The 21,825-nt window shown below is 35.5% G+C and overlaps 1 protein-coding gene and 3 pseudogenes across 1 annotated transcript; 2 read left to right on the top strand and 2 right to left on the bottom strand.

The window, feature by feature from the left end:
* The first annotated feature begins 568 nt into the window (after positions 1–568).
* On the top strand, positions 569–1,516 carry LOC110218073 (olfactory receptor 8D2-like). Its single transcript, XM_021000620.2, has one exon. The coding sequence runs from the start codon at positions 593–595 to the stop codon at positions 1,514–1,516; it is 924 nt and encodes a 307-aa protein (XP_020856279.1). The 5' UTR covers positions 569–592.
* Positions 1,517–5,788: 4,272 nt separating this feature from the next.
* LOC110218072 (olfactory receptor 8G50-like) lies at positions 5,789–6,663 on the top strand (annotated as a pseudogene).
* A 3,618-nt stretch (positions 6,664–10,281) lies between these two features.
* Positions 10,282–11,235, bottom strand: LOC110218071 (olfactory receptor 8G50-like; annotated as a pseudogene).
* Positions 11,236–19,801: 8,566 nt separating this feature from the next.
* LOC110218070 (olfactory receptor 8G1-like) lies at positions 19,802–20,714 on the bottom strand (annotated as a pseudogene).
* Between the last annotated feature and the right edge of the window lie 1,111 nt (positions 20,715–21,825).

Here is a 21,825-nt window from a genome sequence, read left to right on the forward strand (position 1 = left end):
GATAGAAAGGAAAAAAGGAGGTATAGTTCCCTACTTTGTGAACCTCTGACCTCCAGGTTCCATTAGACTATGCCAAGAATGAGGCAGTAGATTTTGTTTCTGTGGATATTTCATTTGAAAAGTGAATTTTGGAGCTTCTAGGTAAGCTAGAAAGTGTGTGTGAGCTCCACAGATTTCTATGGGGCTCAAATACAGTGGTGTAGGATCTTTCTCATACAGCAGAAGTATAGTATCATCTTGTGGGACAAAGACTCTGGTCCCATCATGTGGCCTTCCCAGAGTCCTCAGGGAACACCAATGGGGGCAGGGTATCTGGGAGTAAACCAAGTGGATTGGAATCATAGAGCCTTAGAGTTGGATGTGAGCTTAGAGGTCATCTAGTCTAACCTCTGAACTCACAGAGGAATCCAACCTACATAATTTTTAGCAGGTTTTTATTTAGCTCATGTCCTAAGACTTCTACTAATGATGCACTCACAACCTCCAAAAGTAACCCCAGCATGGGCAGAAATGTGTAATTCTGTTCTAAGATGCAGAATTGCTTAGAATAAAATTCTTCTGTTTCATCTCCACAGTTTTTATTTATAGGAAAATGGTCACAGGAAACCATTCTACAGTGATGGAGTTTATCCTCACAGGCCTCACAGATCAGCCAGAGCTCCAGCTTCCTCTTTTTCTCTTTTTTCTGGGAATCTATGTGGTTACTGTGTTGGGGAATCTGGGCATGATCTTATTGATTGCTATCAGCTCTCCACTTCACTCCCCCATGTACTATTTCCTCAGTCATTTATCCTTCATTGATCTCTGCTACTCCTCTGTCATTACACCTAAAATGTTAGTGAACTTTGTGGCAGAGAAGAATGTCATCTCCTTTCTGGAGTGCATGACTCAACTTTATTTTTTCACAATTTTTATCATTGCTGAAGGTTACCTTCTGACAGCAATGGCTTATGATCGTTATGTTGCCATCTGCAGTCCTTTGCTTTATAATGTTCTCATGTCTCAAAGAATGTGCTCTGTGATGACGTTGGTGGTATATTCTTTGGGATTTTTTGGTGCCACAATACATACTAGCTGCATGGCAATGCTCTCCTTTTGTGGATCTCATGTTGTCAGACATTACTTCTGTGACATTCTTCCCCTGTTAAGCCTCTCCTGCTCAAGCACCCATGTTAATGAAGTTCTTCTTTTTATTATTGGAGGAGTAAACACCTTAGGCCCCACTGTGGCTATCCTTGTCTCTTACACTTTTATCTTGTCCAGCATCTTACGCATCCACTCTACTGAGGGCAGGTCCAAAGCCTTTGGTACCTGCAGCTCTCACCTCATAGCTGTAGGAATCTTCTTTGGGTCCATCACTTTCATGTACTTCAAGCCCCCTTCTAGCAACTCTATGGAGCAAGAGAAGGTATCCTCAGTATTTTACACCACAGTGATCCCCATGTTAAACCCCCTGATTTATAGTCTGAGGAATAAGGATGTGAAGAATGCCATTAGAAAGGTAGTGGGGAATTAAAGCTTCTCCTCAGTTTCAGAATTTCCCAGATGTAGAGAAAAAAATGGGAAGCTATTCCAAATTCGTTTCTTGGAATCACCCTTTTCCTGGGAAGTCAATCTATTTATTCTGGTAGAAGCTAGGGTTCTCAGCATAATTCATGCGAGCCTTTTCTTCACTAGTATCTTGAGGTCAGAAACCATGTAGGCCCTTTTAAAGCTTTCTTAGCATTTATTACAAGGATACGCTCTCAGTAAAGAGGAAATAAATGTTTGTTGAAGGAATCAGTGAATAAGCTAAATAAATGAAATTCTCCTCAAACTCTTTCCTGTTCAGTAGTTATTGATAGGTTTCTCTTCTTCCCAGGGTTTCAGATTAGTGTGCAACTCACTCCTGTTCTTTTCAAAACTACTTAATAATTCATGGTTTTGGGTTTCTAACATATGATTCCCATGGGAGACCAGGGAGAAAGTTTGAAGAAGGCTCAAAGAAGATCATTGACTGCCAAAGAAGAGAGGTCGACTAATGTCTAGGAGTGGTTCTCCTGACCTATTTCTCTTTCTCTCACTTATGTATTTGTATATGTACATGTGTATTTGTAAACATGTATTGTATTTTAATGTGTATATGCGTATATATGTATATATCATATATTATTTATATATGATATATGTGTTTGTGCATGGCTGAGCTTGAGCCAACTCAAAATGGCACTGAGCTGATGGTAAAATTGTCAGTATGAGTATTTACACCTTCCAAATTAGCAAATGTTACAAATCAGGACTTTGTTTATTGTATTATTGATTGTATAGACTTAAAAAAAATGATTGAAAAATGTTAATAATATGGACTAACTTTAAATATGTCATGAACACATTTTTTTTCCTCCGTAGGGATCTAGTTTTTCATATTTACCAGTACAACACTGCATGTACATGTACATATATGCCATCAAGTACATGATGTTAGAGCTACTTAGTTTCATGATATTAGAAATGTAATGGACTTTATATTTCATTTAGTCAAACCCCAATGTTTTATAGATAAATCTACTGAAGCCCAGAGAGGTGATTTGCTCATGGTCAGACAGGTAGTAAGTAGAAGAGATGAACTTTATTAACAACAACAACAAGGACTAACATTTATAGATGACTTTAATATTTGGAAAGAAGTACGTTATGTCATCTCATCTCATCTTTAAAACAACCCTTTGAAATAGGTGCTATTAATATTATTATCTCAATTTTGGGTATTTTAGGTAAAGAAATTGACACAAAGAGAGGTTAAGTGATTTAGCCAGGGTCATACAACTAGTAAGTGTCTAAGGCAGGTTTAGAACTCAGAGTTTCCTGAATCCAAGTCTAACATTCTATCCAATATACCACCAAGTTCCTCAAAACTCAGGTCCTGTGACTTCAAAGTCATTGTTATGGGGAGATTTGACAGTGGACCATGCAGTGTCATGTATGTATACATGTATGTATTCATATTTGATTTTACACTATATAACACTACCCTGTAGTTGTATATGCATGCATACATACACATATATGTATTTTCCTTCAAACCTGTTATTTCACTGGTTGGGATGTGTGTGTGTGTGCATGCACACACATGTGAGCAACTGGGGTCACTTCTTCTACCCCAAAGACTAATGTCAAATGGTCACCTGCGCCCAAAGAATTCATAGAAACACTTAAAAAAGGCTTTAGATTAAGGAAAAGTTAAAAAAAAAAAAAGAAAAACAATCCAAGAAAAACAAGAAGATTATGAAAATGAAGTCAACCAACTGGAAAAAGAGAACCAGAATCTTAAGAAAGAAAACAACTTGAAAATTAGAATTGGGAAAGGGGAAGCCAGAAAAGCTATCAGAGACCAAGAAATGATAAAACAAGATATAAAGAATGGAAAAAATGGAAGAAAATATGAAATATCTCACAACAAAAACAATGGATCTGGAGAACACATCAAGAAGAGAAAACATAAGAAAAATCAGACTACCTGAAAGCTACAATCAAAAAATGAATCTTGATGTAGTAATACAAGAAGAAAATAAAAAAATTGTCCTGAAATATTAGAACAAGAGGGGAAAATAGAAACAGAAAAAAAATCCATCGATCACCACCTGAAAGAGATCATGTGAGGAAAACCTACAGGAATATCATAGACAAATTCTGAAACTCCCAGCTCAAGGAGACAATATTATGCACAACAAGAAAAAAAAATTGAAATATGGCAGAGTCACAATAAGAGTTACACAAGACCTAGCAGTGGCTAGATTAAAAGACTGCAAGTCTTGGAATACTATGTATTGAAGAGCAAAAGAGCTGGGGTTATGGCCAAAAATATCATACCCAACAAAGTTAAACTAATCCTGAGTGAAAAAAAAATGGACATTCAATGAACTGAAAGACTTTCAGGATTTTGTTTCAAAAAAACTTGAACTTAATTAAAAAATTGACATACAATATCCAAGAGAAATACAAAGTACACATCAAAGACTAAGGACTCAATAAGGCTAGACTATTTACTTTTTATATGAGGAAATGTAAAAAATGTGTCTAAAATCATTACTAGTAGTTGGGTAGTTTGAAAGAAAGATTGGGGTAGACCTGATTATGATGTGATTCTAAAAACTAAAGGCATTTAGGAAAAAGATAAAAATGAGTCATTATCCTATATAAATGACATATGAGAGGAAGAACTGACACAGGAATTAGATCAGGCAGTAGCACTGGTAGTTCTGGAACCCTACTCCCACTGGGAATGAGTCAAAGAGGGAATAATAAGTACATACATACACACACACACGTTATATGTGTGTATATACATATATATGTATATATATATGTATATATATATATGCATATATGTATATATATATTTTTCTAAATTCAGAAAGAAATTAAAGACTAAGAGGATAGGAGAGATGGAAGAGGGTAAGGCTGGGTTTTTAGAGGGACCTCTACTCATCAGATCTGGGTTAAAGAGATAACAATATATACATTTAGAAGGGAATAAAAGTCTTCTAAATTTATAAAGGAATAAACAGTGAAGGAATAGGATAAAGGAGGATATAGAAGGGTGTCTAGCTTAATGGGAATCAGATAAAGAGGGAATAACATATATTTGGAAGGCTACAAAAGTCTTCTAAATTTAGATAGAATCAAGGGGGTAAATAGAAAGGGTGAGGGGAAAGGATAAGGGAGGGATCTTTGTAGGTGCAGTAGGTAAATAATAAGAGGGCAAAGTAGTGCAGAAAAGTAAAGTAGAGGAGTCAGGAGGGATAGGAAATAAGAGATAGACATAAAAATAAAATAAAAATCAGTATTAGAATTCATTATAAAAAATCAGTAGTAATTATGGTCTCAACAAAGTCAAAGCTAAAACAGATTCAATCAAAAGAAAAATAGGGAAATTACACTACTTGTCAGACATATTAATCAGTGTTGTTTCAGACTATTTAAAATAACTAAGTAGTGTAAGTTTAGAATTTCTGCTGTGTTGAAGGAAATGATGAGTTTGTGGACTTAGAAAAATATGGACAAACTTGGACTTATGAAAGAAGATGTTATCCACCCTAAGAGAAAGAGAAGACAAAGAAGCATAGCACAGTCTTACACAGATGCATATAAATGTATATACCCACAAATGAGTATGATTATAGATATCTAAATATCTATCTGAATTTAAGTGTAGGTATGTGTATATGTGTATATACATGTATGCATATATGTATATATGTATGTATATGTGTGTGCATATATGTGTGTATATGAACACACAGAGATATATCTGTGCTTAATTGTAGCCTTCTTGGGAGGAGGGGAAGAAGAGGGGAAAAAAAGAACAAAGTAAGAAGTGCACAGCAGGGAACAAAAGAAAAACTTACAAAGAAGCAAAGATGGATAGCTCTGAACACAATGTGTAGTGTTTATTATATAGGCATTATTTAGAATTCAGTATAACCACTACTATACTTGACATCAAGTGAGAATTGATTTTAAGTTCCATCTCTTAGGTTTACCAGCTGTGAGAACTAGACCCTCAATATTCTCTAAGATTTTTATACATGTAATACCTACTTCAATACTTGTTGCATACACAATAGGTTGCAACTAAAGATTTTTGAAACTATAACTGTTTATAAGAATAAAAATAATTATTATTGTACATTGGAGAGAAAGTCAGTCATGGATTTTTCCAATGGTCTGTAATACATGAATTATATAACTGTGAAAGCTGAGAGTCAGTAGCTGTTTATAGGAAAAGAGAATTAGACAAAAAGATTAGATGACTGTACACAAATTTATTCTTCTGTCTGAGCTGATTTTTGAAACTGGTAATAATGAGGACACCCTCTTTCTTGTTGTTTCTGCTTTTTCTTCATGTTTACAGTTTCTTGCCTCCTCCTACTCTACAATCAAAAAGAATGAGAAAGGAAATTATTCCCTAGTGACTGAGTTTACCCTCATAGGGTTAAAAGACCAGCCAGAGGTCCAGCTGCCCTTCTTCTTCCTCTTCCTAGGGATTTATGTGATCACAGTGGTGGGGAACCTGGGCATGACAATATTGATTAGACTCAGTTTTCATCTTTACAACCCCATGTGTTATTTCCTCTGCAGTTTGTTCTTCATTTATCTCTGTCAGTCAATTGTCATTACTCCCAAAATGCTGATGAACTTTTTATCAAAGAAAAAAACACCATCTCCTACCCTGACTGCATGACCCAGTTCTATTTTTTTGCCTTTTTTTGGAATTCTGAATGTCAAATGCTGGCTGTGATGGCATATGATCGCTATGTTGCTATATGTCATCCACTTCTTTACAATCTTATGATGTCTTATCAAGTGTGCTCCTGGTTGGTAGGTGGGGTTTATGCATTGGGCTTCACTGGAGCCACAGTTCATACAGGCTGCCTGCTTAGAGTGCTCTTCTGTAAGGAAAATGCCATTAATCATTACTTCTGTGATCTCTTCCCACTCTTGAAGCTCTCTTGTTCTAACACATATGTCAATGAAGTGGCGGCTCTGACCTTCAGAACACTTAATCTCCTTTTTCTAACCTTGAGCATTATTTGTTCTTATGTCTTGATCATTGCTAGCATTTTAAAAATTCACTCCACAGAAGGCAAATCAAAAGCCTGTACAATAAATACTACATGTTGAAAGCTATATTTTCTTTGCTTCCTTGTAAGTTTTCCTTTATTCTCTGCTGTGTACTTTCTACTTTGTACTTCTTTTGCCCTTCCTCCCCCTCTGCCACCCAGAGGGCTACAGTGGATATGTTTCTATGTAGATATAGATATGAGTACACATATATATTATACACATGCATACATACATATATGGACATATACTTTCCCTAAGAAATTCTACTCCCTGTCTTTGTTTTTATGTTTCTGCATGTCTCTTGTTTCCTATCCCTCTACATTACCCCCTCCCTAACCCCTTACCATTTTATTTTTCTAAATTTAGAAGATATTTGTATTCCTCTAGATATATATGTGTACATGTATATGTATATATGTGTGTGTGTATACACACACACACACACACACACACACACACACATATATATATATATATATATTTCCCTTTTAAACTCATTCCCAATGAAAATAGGTTACCAGAACCACCAGCCCTCCTCCCCCATATACTTCCTCTGTGTCAATTCTTCTTCTTCTGGCACCTTATTTGTATAAAATACTCTTTTCAGCTATTCCTAAATGGTTTTACTTTTTAAAGTTATACTCAGATCTACCCCAATGTTTCTTACAACTACCCCATTATTAATGACAATTTTTGACTTTTTTTTGCATTTACATATTTAATCGATTCTACTATCCACCACCCTATTTCTTAGCCCATAGTAGATTGTTTTGATGCTTATCACTTTATAATACAATTTGAGAGCTCATATGGCTAGGGCACCTTCCTTCACATTTTTCTCCATTAATTCCCTTGATATTATTGACTTTTGTTTCTTCCAAATGCGTTTTGTTCTTATTTTCTCTAGCTCTATAAAATATTGTTTTGGTAAATTGATTAGTATGACACCAAATAAATAAAATTAATTTAGGTAGAATTGTCATTTTATTATATTGGCTTGGCCTACTTTTGAACAATTGATATTTTTCAAATTGTTTAGACCTGATTTTATTTGTGTAAAAAGGATCATTTCACATGAAGAGGCATGAAAGACCTATTACAGTGGAAGGAGAGATGAAAGGGTGGACAGCTGGCATCACTTGAACGTTACTCTCATTGGAAGGCTCACAGAGGGAAGCATATACACAATCAGTTGAATATAGAAATCTACCTTACCCAAAGTGGAAGTAAGAGAGGTGTAAGAAAAGAGAAGAGGTGAATGACAGAAGTGAGGGAACATTGGGGAGCCAGTGGTCAGAAGCAAAATGCTGGTAAAAAAGGAAAGGTAGTCTGATTATTCTTGTTTTCTCTTCTTAATCTGTTCTCCAGATAAGTTGTTTTCCTATCAGATGTTTTAAATTGTCTTCTATTTTTCATTCTTTATATTTTGTTTTAATATTTCTTGATCTCTCATGACTTCACTGGCTTCCCCCTTACCCAATTCTGATTTTCAAGGAGTCATTTTCTTCCTTATGATTTTTGATCTTTTCTAATTGGTTTACTTTTCATAATCTTTTGTTTTTCTAGGATTGTTCTCATTTTGTTTTAGTTTTTCCTCAATCTCTTTCATTTGATTTTTAAAGTCTTTTTAAAGTTCTATGAATTTTTTTCAACAGATGATCATTTGACATTACTCTTTGGGGGTAGAAGGGAATTTGTTTCAGTATTCTCCTCTAAAGATGAACCCCAGTCTTCTCTATTGCCATTGTACCTTTCTATGGTTGAGTTCTTTCTTCTTTGCCTCCCCATTTTTTTTAAATTTGTAGCAGCTAATTTTTGGTAATCACCTCTAGCTATGTGGTATGGGAGATCGTGCGTCTGACCTCAGATCCTTCATTTCTCCCTCTGCCCTGGAAACAAAACCAAGACCTCTAGCCTTCAGTAAGTGCCCACAGTCAGCAGTGTCCCTGCCTCACTGCTTCTACACTCACTGAACATGTGCTGTTTCCTTTGCTCCCAAGACAATGTCTCTGCAACACAACTAGGGCTGGAGTCCTTGTCAGCAGAGTACCTGTTCTCCCTGGTGGAAAGTTAGTTATCACTACTCCTATACTGGCTAGTGAAAGGGAAGGAAACTGCAGGGCCTGAGGCAGCAACAGCAGGCCCACAGGCCACTTGCACCCAAAACCTAAGCAGCATGCCCAAAGACTTCTGGGGCATAAGTGTTCTGATTTCCAGTATGTCATCTTCTATCCCAAATGCCATTCAACATCATTAATTTCTCAATATATATGCCACCCCACCTTGCTGCTGCCATAGCCAAATACTCTCAGCTACAGCTTCACACACATCATTCTGTATACATACTTATTTTAAATAGATTTTTATTGATATATTTTGTTTTTATACAACTGAAACATCTCTAAATATTCCTTCCTCTTCCTTTCTCAAAGAACTCTCCTATGTTATGAATATTTTTTATTAAGGAAAAGAAATAAAAAGATGAGAAGAAAAAATTAAGAGAACCAATAGACACATTGAAAAAAATCTGAAAATATATGCAATTTTCCATAGCTGTTCTAGGGTCAGCTTTAAAACTGCCAGTGAGACAATAGTCTTTACCATATCTCATGCTTCTATAGTTGCTATTGACTCTGAGCCTGAGATAGCCTCAGTTCTTCCCAGCACAGGAAGAAAAACACTGTGTGGCTGTAACAACATCTCCCAGAAATGTTTCTCTCTGCCTGCATGAGGTCTTCTTAAAAGCTGGTTATATGAATAAGGAATTCTTTACACATTGTTATGGGTTAGAGGATGGTCCTTAATATTTCCAGTATACATCCTTTCACATTTAAGATTGTAATTTTGTTTTCCATTTTTTAATTCCTTTGTATTGATGACTACATGATGTTCTGGAGAAGACAAAAGACTGAGAGTGAAGAGACTAAGTGCAAGAACTGGTGTTGTTATTGACTTGCCCTGTGACTTTGGGCAAGTCACTTCTCCTCTTTGGGATACAGTTTCTTCAACTGAAAAACAAGTGGGAGGGAATTGCAGTTCTTTAAATACTTTTCTAGTCTCTGAATCATTCATGTTGTGAAGCCTTGGAAATTTAACTTCTACTTGCAGCAATCATTTTCTCACTGAACATTTCCATGCATCTTTTAAAATTAGAAGAGCAATCTTGGGGCAGCTAGGGGGAACAGTGGATAGAGCACCAGCCCTGAAGTAAGGAGGACCTGAGTTCAAATCCAGCCTCAGACCAGACACTTGACATTTATTAGCTGTGTGACGCTGGGCAAAGTCACTTATCCCCAATTTCCAAAAAAAACCCCAAAACCAAAGATCCATCTCTTTCAGTATAAGGAGCAGATCAATACATGAATGAATTTCACAGTTATTTTACTCATCTGATATGCAAGCCAGAGTTGTAAGAAGAGTGCAAATGTGGGAGGAGAAATTCAGCCTACTCTGGTTTAGGATATGTCCCTAAAGTATATCTGAGTTGGGATTCAAATTAATTATATGTGTAGGACAAGATACATGCTTTGTACAAATCTCTTCCTCTTTCCTTACCTTCCCCACCTGTCTCTCTCTTCTCTCTCTCTCTCTCTCTCTCTCTCTCTCTCTCTCTCTCTCTCTCTCTCTCTCTCTCTCCCTCCCTTGCCCTCAGAATCCCAACTTCCGCTAAACCGATTATTCAGATATTGTTCCTTTCAATGCAGTGTTCTTTTTTATAACTTTCTTCAAAGCAATTTTGACATCCTTATTTCTCAGACTATATATGAGGGGGTTTAGCATGGGCACTATGATAGTATAAAAGACAGAGGATACTTTCCCCTGATCCATGGAACTGACCGAAGATGGCTGCAGGTACATGAAAGTAAGGGACCCAAAGAAGATACCAACTGCTATAATATGGGAGCTGCAGGTGCTGAAGGCTTTTGATCTGTCTTCAGTGGATTGAATTTTTAAAATACTAGCAATGATCAAAACATAAGAGCAAATAATTGTCAAGGTTGGAAAAAGGATATTAAATATGCTGAAGGCCAGAGCCACTACTTCATTGACATATGTGTTAGAACAAGAGAGCTTCAAGAGTGGGAAGAGATCACAGAAGTAATGATTAATGGCATTTTCCTTACAGAAGAGCACTCTAAGCAGACAGCCTGTATGAACTGTGGCTCCAGTGAAGCCCAATGCATAAACCCCACCTACCAACCAGGAGCACACTTAATAAGTCATCATAAGACTATAAAGAAGGGGATGACATATAGCAACATAGCGATCATATGCCATCACAGCCAGCATTTGACATTCAGAATTTCCAAAAAAGGCAAAAAAATAGAACTGGGTCATGCAGTCAGGGTAGGAGATGGTGTTTTTCTTTGATAAAAAGTTCACCATCATTTTGGGAGTAATGGCAGTTGATTGACAGAGATCAATGAAGGACAAACTGCAGAGGAAATAATACATGGGGTTGTGAAGATGAGGACTGAGTCTAATCAATATTGTCATGCCCAGGTTCCCCACCACTGTGATCACGTAAATCCCTAGGAAGAGGAAGAAGAAGGGCAGCTGGACCTCTGGCTGGTCTGTTAGCCCTATGAGGATGAACTCAGTCACTAGGGAATAATTTCCTTTCTCCATTCTTTTTGATTGTAGAGTAGGAGGAGGCAAGAAACTGTAAACATGAAGAAAAAGCAGAAACAACAAGAAAGAGGGTGTCCTCATTATTACCAGTCTCAAAAGTCAGCTCAGACAGAAGAATAAATTTGTGTACAGTCATCTAACCTTTCATCTAATTCTGATTCTCCTATAAACAGCTACTATCAGTTTTCACAGTTATATAATTCATGTATTCCAGACCATTGGAAAAATCCATGCCTGACTTCCTCTCCAACATACAATAATAATTATTTTTATTCTCATAACCATTCATAGTTTCAAGGTTCTTTGCTCACAACCTATAATGTATGCAACAAGTATTGAAGTAGATATTACATGTATAAAAGTCTTGGAGAACATTGTGGCTCTAGTTCTCATAGCTAGTAACCTAAAACTAATTCTCACTTGATATCAACTACAGTAGTGGTTATACGGAATTTTAAATAATGCTTTTCTACAATTGTTAATATTGCTGCAGGAGTGAGAAAGGCAATGATGATATTATCCAAGGTCTAATACTGATGTCATTCAGGAAGAGGTACAATTCTTTCATCTTCAACAGAGCAATCTTCGACTGTGACCTTTTCATTCTAAATCCTAAATCTTGAAAACTCTATACATGGCCCATGAACTGTACAGAAAATAGTGTTTGAGTTTGCCAACTTGGGGACTGTGGACTCTGTCTTCTTTCTCATGACAGTGGAAAAAAAGGTCTCAGAGAAGCAATTATTGCTAAGGGTAAACAGTTGGAAAGCTATGAAGTGAGAAGGAAATCTGGTTATCCTCTGGGGAGATAGTTCTTAGTGTCTCCAGATAGTTTTTGCTAGAACAGCATGTTAATATGATGGCCAGCCAGGAAACTTCTGTAACATATCCATATGATTTATATTATATATAATAAATTTTATCAAAAAATGAAGGGATATGGATTGGACAGAATTGCAATTTGGTGGACTCACAAAGAGAAGTCATAATTTTTAAATGCTATCTTCAAAGGCAGTCTCCAGTACAGTGCATCAGGAATTCTTGCTTGGTTTTGTGTTGCTAAATACCTTGGATATAAGTATAGATGGCATGCTTATCAGATACAAACATTACACAATGCTTGGAGACATGAGTAACTTATAGTTATGGTAAACTTACAGTTTGGCCTAAACATGATCCAAAAATATCATGACAGTTTAAAAGATTGGTCTGAATCTAATATGATGAAATTTAGTGAAGACTTAAATGTAAAACTGTGACCAGCAGTTAAAATATATTTCAATAGTCCAAAAAATATAGAGATATGTTTAAAAGTCAGTTTCTTTGACAAAGATCTGAGTTTTTTAATTGACTGCAAACTCAATATAATTAAGAAATACGTGAGAGTCAAAAAAAATGAAAAGAAAAAGTAATGTTCTTCTGAGCTACATGAAGAGTCTTAACTTTCAAAAATGATATGGGTGAATAAAACTCCTGCTGATGTATCTTAAAGCTTTTATGGCTGTTTAGAAGATTCCTAGTACCTCATTAGTAATACACAGACAGAGGCTTCTGTGATAGTTCTGGTGATAGTTCTACCATATTCTACTTTGGTCAAACCACACTGGGAACATTTTATCTAGTTCTGTTTGCCATAGTTTAGGAGGGCCATTGACAAGTTGGAGAACATTGAGAAAATGGTAATGAGGGTCATGAGTAAGTACAGTACAAGGATAATTTGAACTACTTTAGAAATTTTGGCCAGAGAGGGGAAGAATCATAGGAACATAATAATTGTTTCCAAGCACTTTAGGGGCTCTCATTTTGAAAAAGATTTAGACTTGTTCAGTTTTCTCCAAAGAATAGAACAAAGAGCAGTGCATGAAAGTAATAAAAAGGCAAATTTAGGTTTGATGTGAGGATAAAAATCTCTAACAATTATACACAAACCCAAAGTGAGATAGACTGCCTTGGTAGTAGTAGATTCCCTCTCAGAGCAGATCTTCAAGTGGAGACAGAATGACTACACTGGGGAATGTAAGGGGGTGTGAAAATGGGAGGTCACTTCTAACTCTTATACACAATAGTTCTATCATTCTGAGCTGGAGTTCCACATGCCTTCAAAATCTCTAATTTTGAAACCACTTGTTCCCAGTCTTCAACCTCATGCCATTGTCAGTGATTCATAGAATAGAATGGGGAGAAGCCTTTTCTTTTGTAAAGTCCTGAGGTTCCATGAATCTGTATTTAGAAGGAAGAATCATTTCAAATTGATCAAATACTCACCCTCTAGCATTGGATCTTAGAGCCTTTTCATCCAGAGTCCTGGGAGTCAATGTCTTCTATGAAGGTTAATATGGTGCAAGTATAGAGGCTTCTTATCCTTTTTCGTGTTGATGGGAATTAGGGCACAGAACTGTCTGTGAAATGCTTTGGGAATTGATTTGAATTGTAATTGATTATTCCTAATTGCAACTTTAGCCAGAATATCCTCTTTAGCTATAGGGGAACAAATCACTGTCAACAGAGCTCCTGATAATGTATCTTAAGGTTTTAATGGCTATTTATAAGAATCCTGGGACCTCATTAGTAACAGACACATAAAGGCTTCCACAGAGACTTATCTCATAAGGGATTCTCCTTTTCTGGGAAGAAGTCATTAATATTTTCCTCTGCCCCTTATTTCTTTCACTTTTTTTTCATTATACTTGAATGTATTTTAAACTTAAATATAAAATAAGAAAAGAAAATAAAAAACATTGTTATGTACACAGCAGAACATGAGAGGATTCAACATAAAGCAATAAATTTCCATTTCAAGAAAAGTAATATAATGAATGCTACACACTTATTTTCAAAAGTGTCCTCCCTCTTTTCTTTGCTTCATTGTATGTTTTCTTTTGTCCTCTGCTGTGCATTTCCCCCTTTTTTCCCCACTTCCCTTCGCCACCCCAAGAAGATTACAATTAAATGTGGATATCTCTCTATCTATATATATTTGCACATACACACATATACATACATATAAGTACATATGTACATATACATATATACACAATCCATGTATCCAAATATCCATATATACTGACGTATACATAGATATCAATAAATATGCACATTTATACACATATACACTCAAATACATATATGTAAGAACACATTATACTTATTTTCACTTGCCATCTATTTCTCTGTAGGTGGATAGCATCTTCCTTCATAAATTCAAGTCTTTCCACATTTTTCTAAATCTACCAGCTCATCATTTCCTGTACCATAAGAATATTCTGCCCTAATTATATTCTATCTGGGAAATTGTGTATGAGAGATTTTTCTCCAATTTTTCCGCATTGTCTCTATTCTTGGCAACACAAGTTTTATTTATAGAGGGAAATTTTCATTTAAAATAGTCAAAATTATTCATTTGACACATCAACACTGTCCTCATCTTATAATATGGATTAAGTTCTGACACTACTGAATCTAGTTCCTTCACCTCTTTTCCCCCTAGTTTCCTTGAAGTTCCTGACCCTCTGCTCTTGCTAATTAACCCTGATTATTTTTTCTGACTCAGATATTTTTAGTAATTTAATTGGAATGGTATTACACAAATAGATTAATTAGGTAAAATTGCAATTTTAAAAATTATGTTAGCTTTACTAATCACGCACACTAATACTTAAATTATTTAGATCTAGCTTTGTATAAAAGGTGTTTTGTGTTAATATTCATTTAGTTCCTATTTCTGCTTTGTCAGGTATACTGTCATATATTTATGCTGTCCAGTTATGTTATATGGTCTAAAACTAGGTTAATATGGCTGATACATAGTATAGTTTCCCTATTTTTCTCTTTTGATTAAATCTGATTTTATCATTAACTTTTTCTGAGATTATGATTACTCTCCCTGCTTTTTTACATAACACATTCTACTCCTGACCTTTATTTTATGTTTATGTGTATCTCACTTTTATAGCATTTCCTGAAAGCAATGTATTGTTGAATTCAAAATTTTATTCTGCCATCAGTTTCCATTTTATGTGTAAATCTATCCCATCACATTCTAAACTATAGCTACTTGTATATTTTGCTCCTTCCTATTTTCCTCACTATCCTTCTCACCCAATTCCTATCCTTCCTCACTCCTCCACTTACTTCTACCTGCTACCTTGCTCTCCTCTTCCCTAACTTATGCCCTCCAAGAATCCCTCCCTTATCCTCTCCCTCCACCTTATTCCCTTACCCTCTTTCCCCCCCAAATTTAAAAGATTTTTGTACCCTTCTAAATATGTATGTTGTTCCCTCTTTATCTGATTCCCAGTGATATACACACCCTTCTATACCCCACCTTATCCTATTCCCTATTCCTCCCTTAACCTCTCCCTCTAACCTATTCCCTTACCTTCCTATTTCTTTCTGAATTTAGAAGGTTTTTATACCCTTCTAGCCATATATGTATTGTTCCCTCTTTAACCAATTCTGAATGAAAGTAGGGTTCCATAACTACCCACCTTCTCCCACATTTAATTCCTCTGTATAAGTTCTTCTTCTCACACTTCATTTGTATGATATAATTACTCTTTTTTTGCCTTTTCCTACATCATTTTGCTTTTTGGAATCACATCATATCCTGCTCTACCCTACTCTTTCTTTTGAGCTACCCAATTACTAATGAAAATCTTAGATACATGGTTTACATTTCCATGTATAAAAAGTAAACAATATGTCCCTTTTGAGTCTCTTATAAATAGTCTTACCTTATATTTCTCTTGGATCTGGTATGTCAAATTTTCTATTAAGTTCTGGTCCTTTTGCAATAAAATCCTGAAAGTTTTTCAATTAATTGATTGTGCTTTTTGTCATTAGTTTAATTTCATTTTTTCCCTTTTTAAATAACTAATTAATTTATTGTTAATTTTCTACATTTACTTCCATAAGATTTTGAGTTTAAATGTTCTCTCCTCTTTCACCCCCCCAATGGAGTGCAATCTGATATAGGTTCTACTTATACATTCAGATTAAGCATATTTTCCCATTAGTCATGATGTAAAGATCAATTAGAACTAATGGGAAGACTCATGAGAATGAAGAAATAAAACAAAACAATAAAGAAAAAGGAAAGCAAATAGTATGCTTCCATCTGCATTCAGACTCCATAGTTCTTTCTCTGGATGTGGATAGCAATTTCCATCATGAGTCTTATGGAGTTGTCTTAGAACCTTGCATTGCTGAGAAGAGCCCAGTCTTCCAAAGTCAGTCATTGTACAATGTGGCTGTTACTATGTACAATATTCTCCTGCTTCTGCTCATTTCACTCAGCGTCAGTTCATATAAGAATTTCCAGGTTTTTCTGAAGTCGGCCTGCTCATCATTTCTTATAGCACAATAGTATTTCATTACATTCATATACCACAACTTGTTCAGCCATTCTTCAATTGATGGACATACCCTCAATTTCAAGTTCTTGGCCACCACAAAAAGAGCTGCTATAAATATGTTTGATTATGTGGGTCTTTTTCCCATTTTTATGATAACAAAGAATTTTTTCTAAAGCCTTATTGTCTTCAAGCTTAAACTATGACATACTGCAATAGGGTGCTAACTGAACAAGTTGGAGCACTAGACATTGTCTCAAGTCTTCAATAACCCTCAAAAGCTCAAAAGAAAAGTACCCACTGACAAATGAAGAGGAATTATAGCTGTCTCTGTAGGCCTGAAAAAGAAGCCTGATAAGGGACCAGCCTTGTGAATGAACAGTTGAGAACATTACTTCCTGCCCTTATCATCTACCTCCATGCTCTGGCAGATGGCACAGCTGAACTCCTTGACTTGTGTTCTGGTATATGATGAATAATTTCTTTGCTACTATTGCCATCTCTGCCAACTCATCCTACTTTTCCCTCACCCCACCATTCCTTAGCAGCAAGCAAAAGATTTTGACTCTGTCCATCTACTTGCAAAAGGGGGATGGTGGTATGTGAATGTGGTAATATTTTGCCTGGGGCAACGATATTCTGCCAAAGAACTACAGAACAGAGGGGACAGTAAACCAACATGATTGTAGGAACTCACTAGGAAAAGGGATTGGCATCTATATTGAACCAGTCTTATTCCCCTCAGAGATCACTTGGGACAGGTATTCAGGCTGGTGGAAAAGAAATTTCACAATCTGCAAGGGTGCTGATATAGTTTGATGACCAGATTCCAAAGTTCAGTATCAAAAGGGGATTCAGAAAGTGAGTGATTAGGAAATATGGGGGGGGGAACAAGCCACTAAAGATCTCAGGAACAAGAAAAGATTAAAAAATTTTGAGCACAAGCATGTTAATTAAAAGCAATCCTATTAAAACAGAAAGTATTTCTCCTGGTATTCTCAAGGAATTTGTTATTTGTTATTGGAATTGTTAAACTTAATTGCTGTATTTTTTGGAGTTTGTAGGATAGATTTTTTTTTTCCTGGAAGTGACCTGTGAAATTTGCTTGGTGTTTTGTTTTCTATATACATAATTTTTTAGCAGAATTCTTGTATTATTTCTTACATTAGATTGTTCAGCTTTTTTTTTACTTGTCATTTCATCCTAGAAAGTTTGTGAGATTTCAATTGTCCCTATGCATCATGTCCTTTGGATCAATGGCCTTGGCTTTATAAAGATTATGTGTTCCTTTTTACTTTATTGTTTTTTACTTCTTATCTTAAAGATTTCTTTTACTTAATTATATGTTTATTCCCCTAGATTGTCCTTTATTTCACATATATTTGTAACCCAAACAATTCTCTCTCTTTTTTGGGGAAGACTCACTATTGTAGATTTAAATTTTTCTGTGCTACAAATTATTTCTGCTATGCAGGCCATAAATTTTATCATTTAGTCCCTTTCAACTTCTTTCAATGTTGTGATTTCTCTCATAAGTTAGTTGGGAATATTCTGCTATATAGTTCTATACTTCTTTGGAATTCACATAGTTCTTTGTTTTATTGGGTATTGGTTCAATTCCCTTTGTCTTACAATATTTATTTAAAATGCATACAGTTATCCAATATTTTGGCAGCTGTCTTCCCTTCACTTTGTACTCACTCAAATAGATTTGGTGCCTAGAGAGCTTCTACTATCTTGATTCCAATCAGTAAGCCTTTGGGTTTGTATTTCTAATAAGGTAGTTTATAATTTTCCAATCAGTGTGCTTTCTGTTGACATTCAACACTGCAGATGTAGTGCTTGTTATTATTATTATTATTAAATATAACATAGTAAGAGTATTGCTCTCTTCCAAGATAAACCTTGGGTAAACTGTCATATAAATGCAAAAGACTTAAGTTGAAGACCAAGTTTTTCTATTGACTTGCTTTGTGACTTTGGGTAAATCAGTTTTCCTTTTGGGGGTACAGTTTCTTGAACTTAAAAATGAATTATACAACTAGGTCTGTATCTTAAAGAGATCATAAAAACAGGAAAAGAACTCACAAATGAAAATATTTATAGCAACTCTTTTTGTGGTGTCAAGAATTGGAAATTAGAGGGAAATCCATCAATTAGGGAATGGCTGAACTAGTTGTGGTATATGAATGTAATGTAATACTGTTGTTCATAAGAAATGATGAGCAGATGGATCTCATAAAAATCTGAAAAAACTTACATGAACTGGAGCTGAGCAAAGTGAGCATAACCAAAAGAACATTGTACACAGCAACATTGTGCAATGATCAACTATGATAGATTTAGCTCTTTTCAGCAATACAAGGATCCAAGACAATTCCAAAAGTCTCATGGTGGAAAATGCCATCCACATCCAGAGAAAGAGCTATGGAGTCTGGGTGCAGATCAAAGATACTATTTTCACCTTTTTTGTTTATTTTTTGTTGTTTTTTTCTTTCTCGTGGTTTTCCCCTTTTGTTCTGATTCTTCTTTCAAACAAGACTAATGGGAAAATATGTTTAAAATTGCACATATATAATCTATATCAAATTGCTTGCTGTCTTGTGGATGGTGGAGAGAAGGGAGGGAGGGAGAAAAGTTTGGAGCTCAAATTTTACAAAAAATGAATGTTGAAAACTATCTTTACATATAATTGAAAAAAAAGACTATTAAGTAAAAATAAAAAAGGAAGTAAAATAAAAATGGCTTAGATTTCTAAAATTGTAAATTTTCTCACTCAAAATTCTCTATCATTTACCTTGTGAAATTTGGGAATTTAATTACTACTTGTAATAGTAATTGCCTCAAAGAAGGATATAAAAAAATTCATTTCCACATAGGTTTTGAACTAGAAAAGCCATTTCTTTAAATATCAAAATCAGTTTAATCAATAATTGAATTTCATAGGTACTCTACTAATCTTGAATGCAAAATAGAGTGGTATTACCTAATTTGACAAAAGTAGGAATAGATACTCAGCCTAGAGTGGTGTGAGAAATGTTTCCTAAGCATCTCTGAAGTGGGCTTCTCAGTAATCACACTTGCGGGGTAGAGTATTTGGTTGGTACAAAGCAAAGATCTCTACCCACCACCCCCATCCTCTTTCTCAACTTGTTCAGCATCCCAGAATCCACTAAACCCATTAACCCATTATTCTGACATTTCTGCTTTCACTAGAATGTTCTTTCTATCATTTGCTTCAAGGCAATTTTGACTTCCTAGTTTCTCAGACTGTGGATGAGTCAGTTTAGCATGGGCACAGCAATAGTGTAAAAGACAGAGGACACTTTCCCCTGATCCATAGAGCTCAATGAGATGGTTGCAGGTACATAAACGCACCAGAGCCAAAGGAGACACAAACTGCTGCAAGATGGAGCAACACGTCTTGAAGCCTTTTGAACTGCTTTCAGTGGGTTGAATTTTTAAAATGCTAGCAATGATCAAAACATAAGAGCATATAATGATCAGGATTGGGCAAAGGATATTAAATGTACTGGAGGCCAGCTTCACCACTTCATTGACATAGGTGCTAGGACAAGAGAGCTTCAAGAGTGGAAGGAGATCATAGAAGTAATGCTTAACATTTTCCTTACAGAAGACCACTCTAAGCAAGCAGCCTGTATAAGCTGTAGCCACTACCAAACCAAACATTCCACTCACCAACCCATGAGCACACCTGATAGGATATAATAAGATTATAAAGAAGGGGATGAATATAGTGACAACGATCATATGCCATCACAGCTAACATTTGACATTCAGAAATGCCAAAAAATGACAAAAAAAAACTGAGTCATACACTCAGGTAGGAAATAGTGTTCTTCTCTGAGACAAAGTTCTCTAGCATTTGGGAGTGATGACAGTTGATTAGCAGAGATCAATGAAGGAGAAACTGCAAAAGAAACAGTACATGGGAGTGTGAAGATGAGAACTGAGTGTAATCAATATTTTCATTCCCAGGTTTCCCACCACAATGACCATATAGATACCCACGAACAGGGAGAAGATGGGCAGGTGGAGCTCTGGCTGGTCTGTCAGTCCTATGAGAATAAATTGAGTTTCTAGCAAGTAATTTGCTTTAGCCATTCTTTGAGTGTAGAGTAAGAGGAGGCAAGAACCTGTAGATAGGAGGGGAAAAAAAGAAGTCCTCATCATTACAAGTCTCAAGTAGAGGGCTCAGACAGAACAAGTAAATCTATGATGATTTTAATTATCCTTTTCTTTCTCTATTTTCCTACAACCAGCTACAAGGAAAAATTATAGATATAATATACCTAAATTTTGTCAAAGTATTTGTTGATCAATATTTGAAATTAATATAAAAATTTGTGGCTCATCTTGATCAATATCTTACATAAAAACATAGATATTATCCATGTTAAATTTGAATATAAAGCTGGGAGAGATTACTGACCTGCAGTTTGACTAAAACATGATCCAAAAACATCACAACAGGTTAAGACAATGGGCTGAATCTAATAAAATGGAATTTAATAAAGATCATTGTAAAATTCTTCATAGGATTTAAAAGAAGTAGTTTCAAGACCACAAAAAAAAATTATGGAGGTATATTTAAAAGTCTGTTTGACAAAGGTCTGGGATTCTTAGCAGACTGCAAATTGACTATGATTCACAATTTGAGGCAATCAAAAAATTAAACGTAATCTTCAAAGTAGGCATACATTCTAGGAATAAGGAGTAGATAAGTGTAGCATACTATATCTTGTTAAAACCACATCTGCAGTATTTTTTCTGATTGTTTCTCATAACTGAGGAAGGACATTGACCAGGTAGAAAACATCCAGAAAAGGGCAATGAGGGTCATGAATGATCTTAAGTGCATGGCACATAAGGATAATTTGAATGGCCTGCAAAATTTGGAAGGATCAATGGGAAATGATAATTGTTTCTAATTGTGTGCAAGGACTGACTACCTGAGAAAAAGGAATTTGACTTGTCCCATTTATGCCCAAGAAAAATGAATGAAAATTGCAAAGATGTAAATTTAAACTTCATGTAAGAATGAAATGCACAGAATTGTGAGAATGAATCTTCTGTCTCACTGTCACATTGTCACACTGGGATCACTTTGTTCCTACAATTGATCCCTGGTAAAAAGCTGTGGTTGTCAAGGTACCCAGGTGTACCAGGGGAATGGGACATTCCTTTCAACAGTTAACGATAACTGACATCTATT

The sequence above is a fragment of the Phascolarctos cinereus genome, unplaced genomic scaffold (genome assembly GCF_003287225.1).
Source record: "Phascolarctos cinereus isolate Bilbo 61053 unplaced genomic scaffold, phaCin_HiC Scaffold_726;HRSCAF=1367, whole genome shotgun sequence".
NCBI lineage: Eukaryota > Metazoa > Chordata > Mammalia > Diprotodontia > Phascolarctidae > Phascolarctos > Phascolarctos cinereus.

Bases quoted from the DNA above. Each gene is read 5' to 3' on its own strand.
- LOC110218073 (XM_021000620.2), top strand. From the start codon at position 593: ATGGTCACAGGAAACCATTCTACAGTGATGGAGTTTATCCTCACAGGC.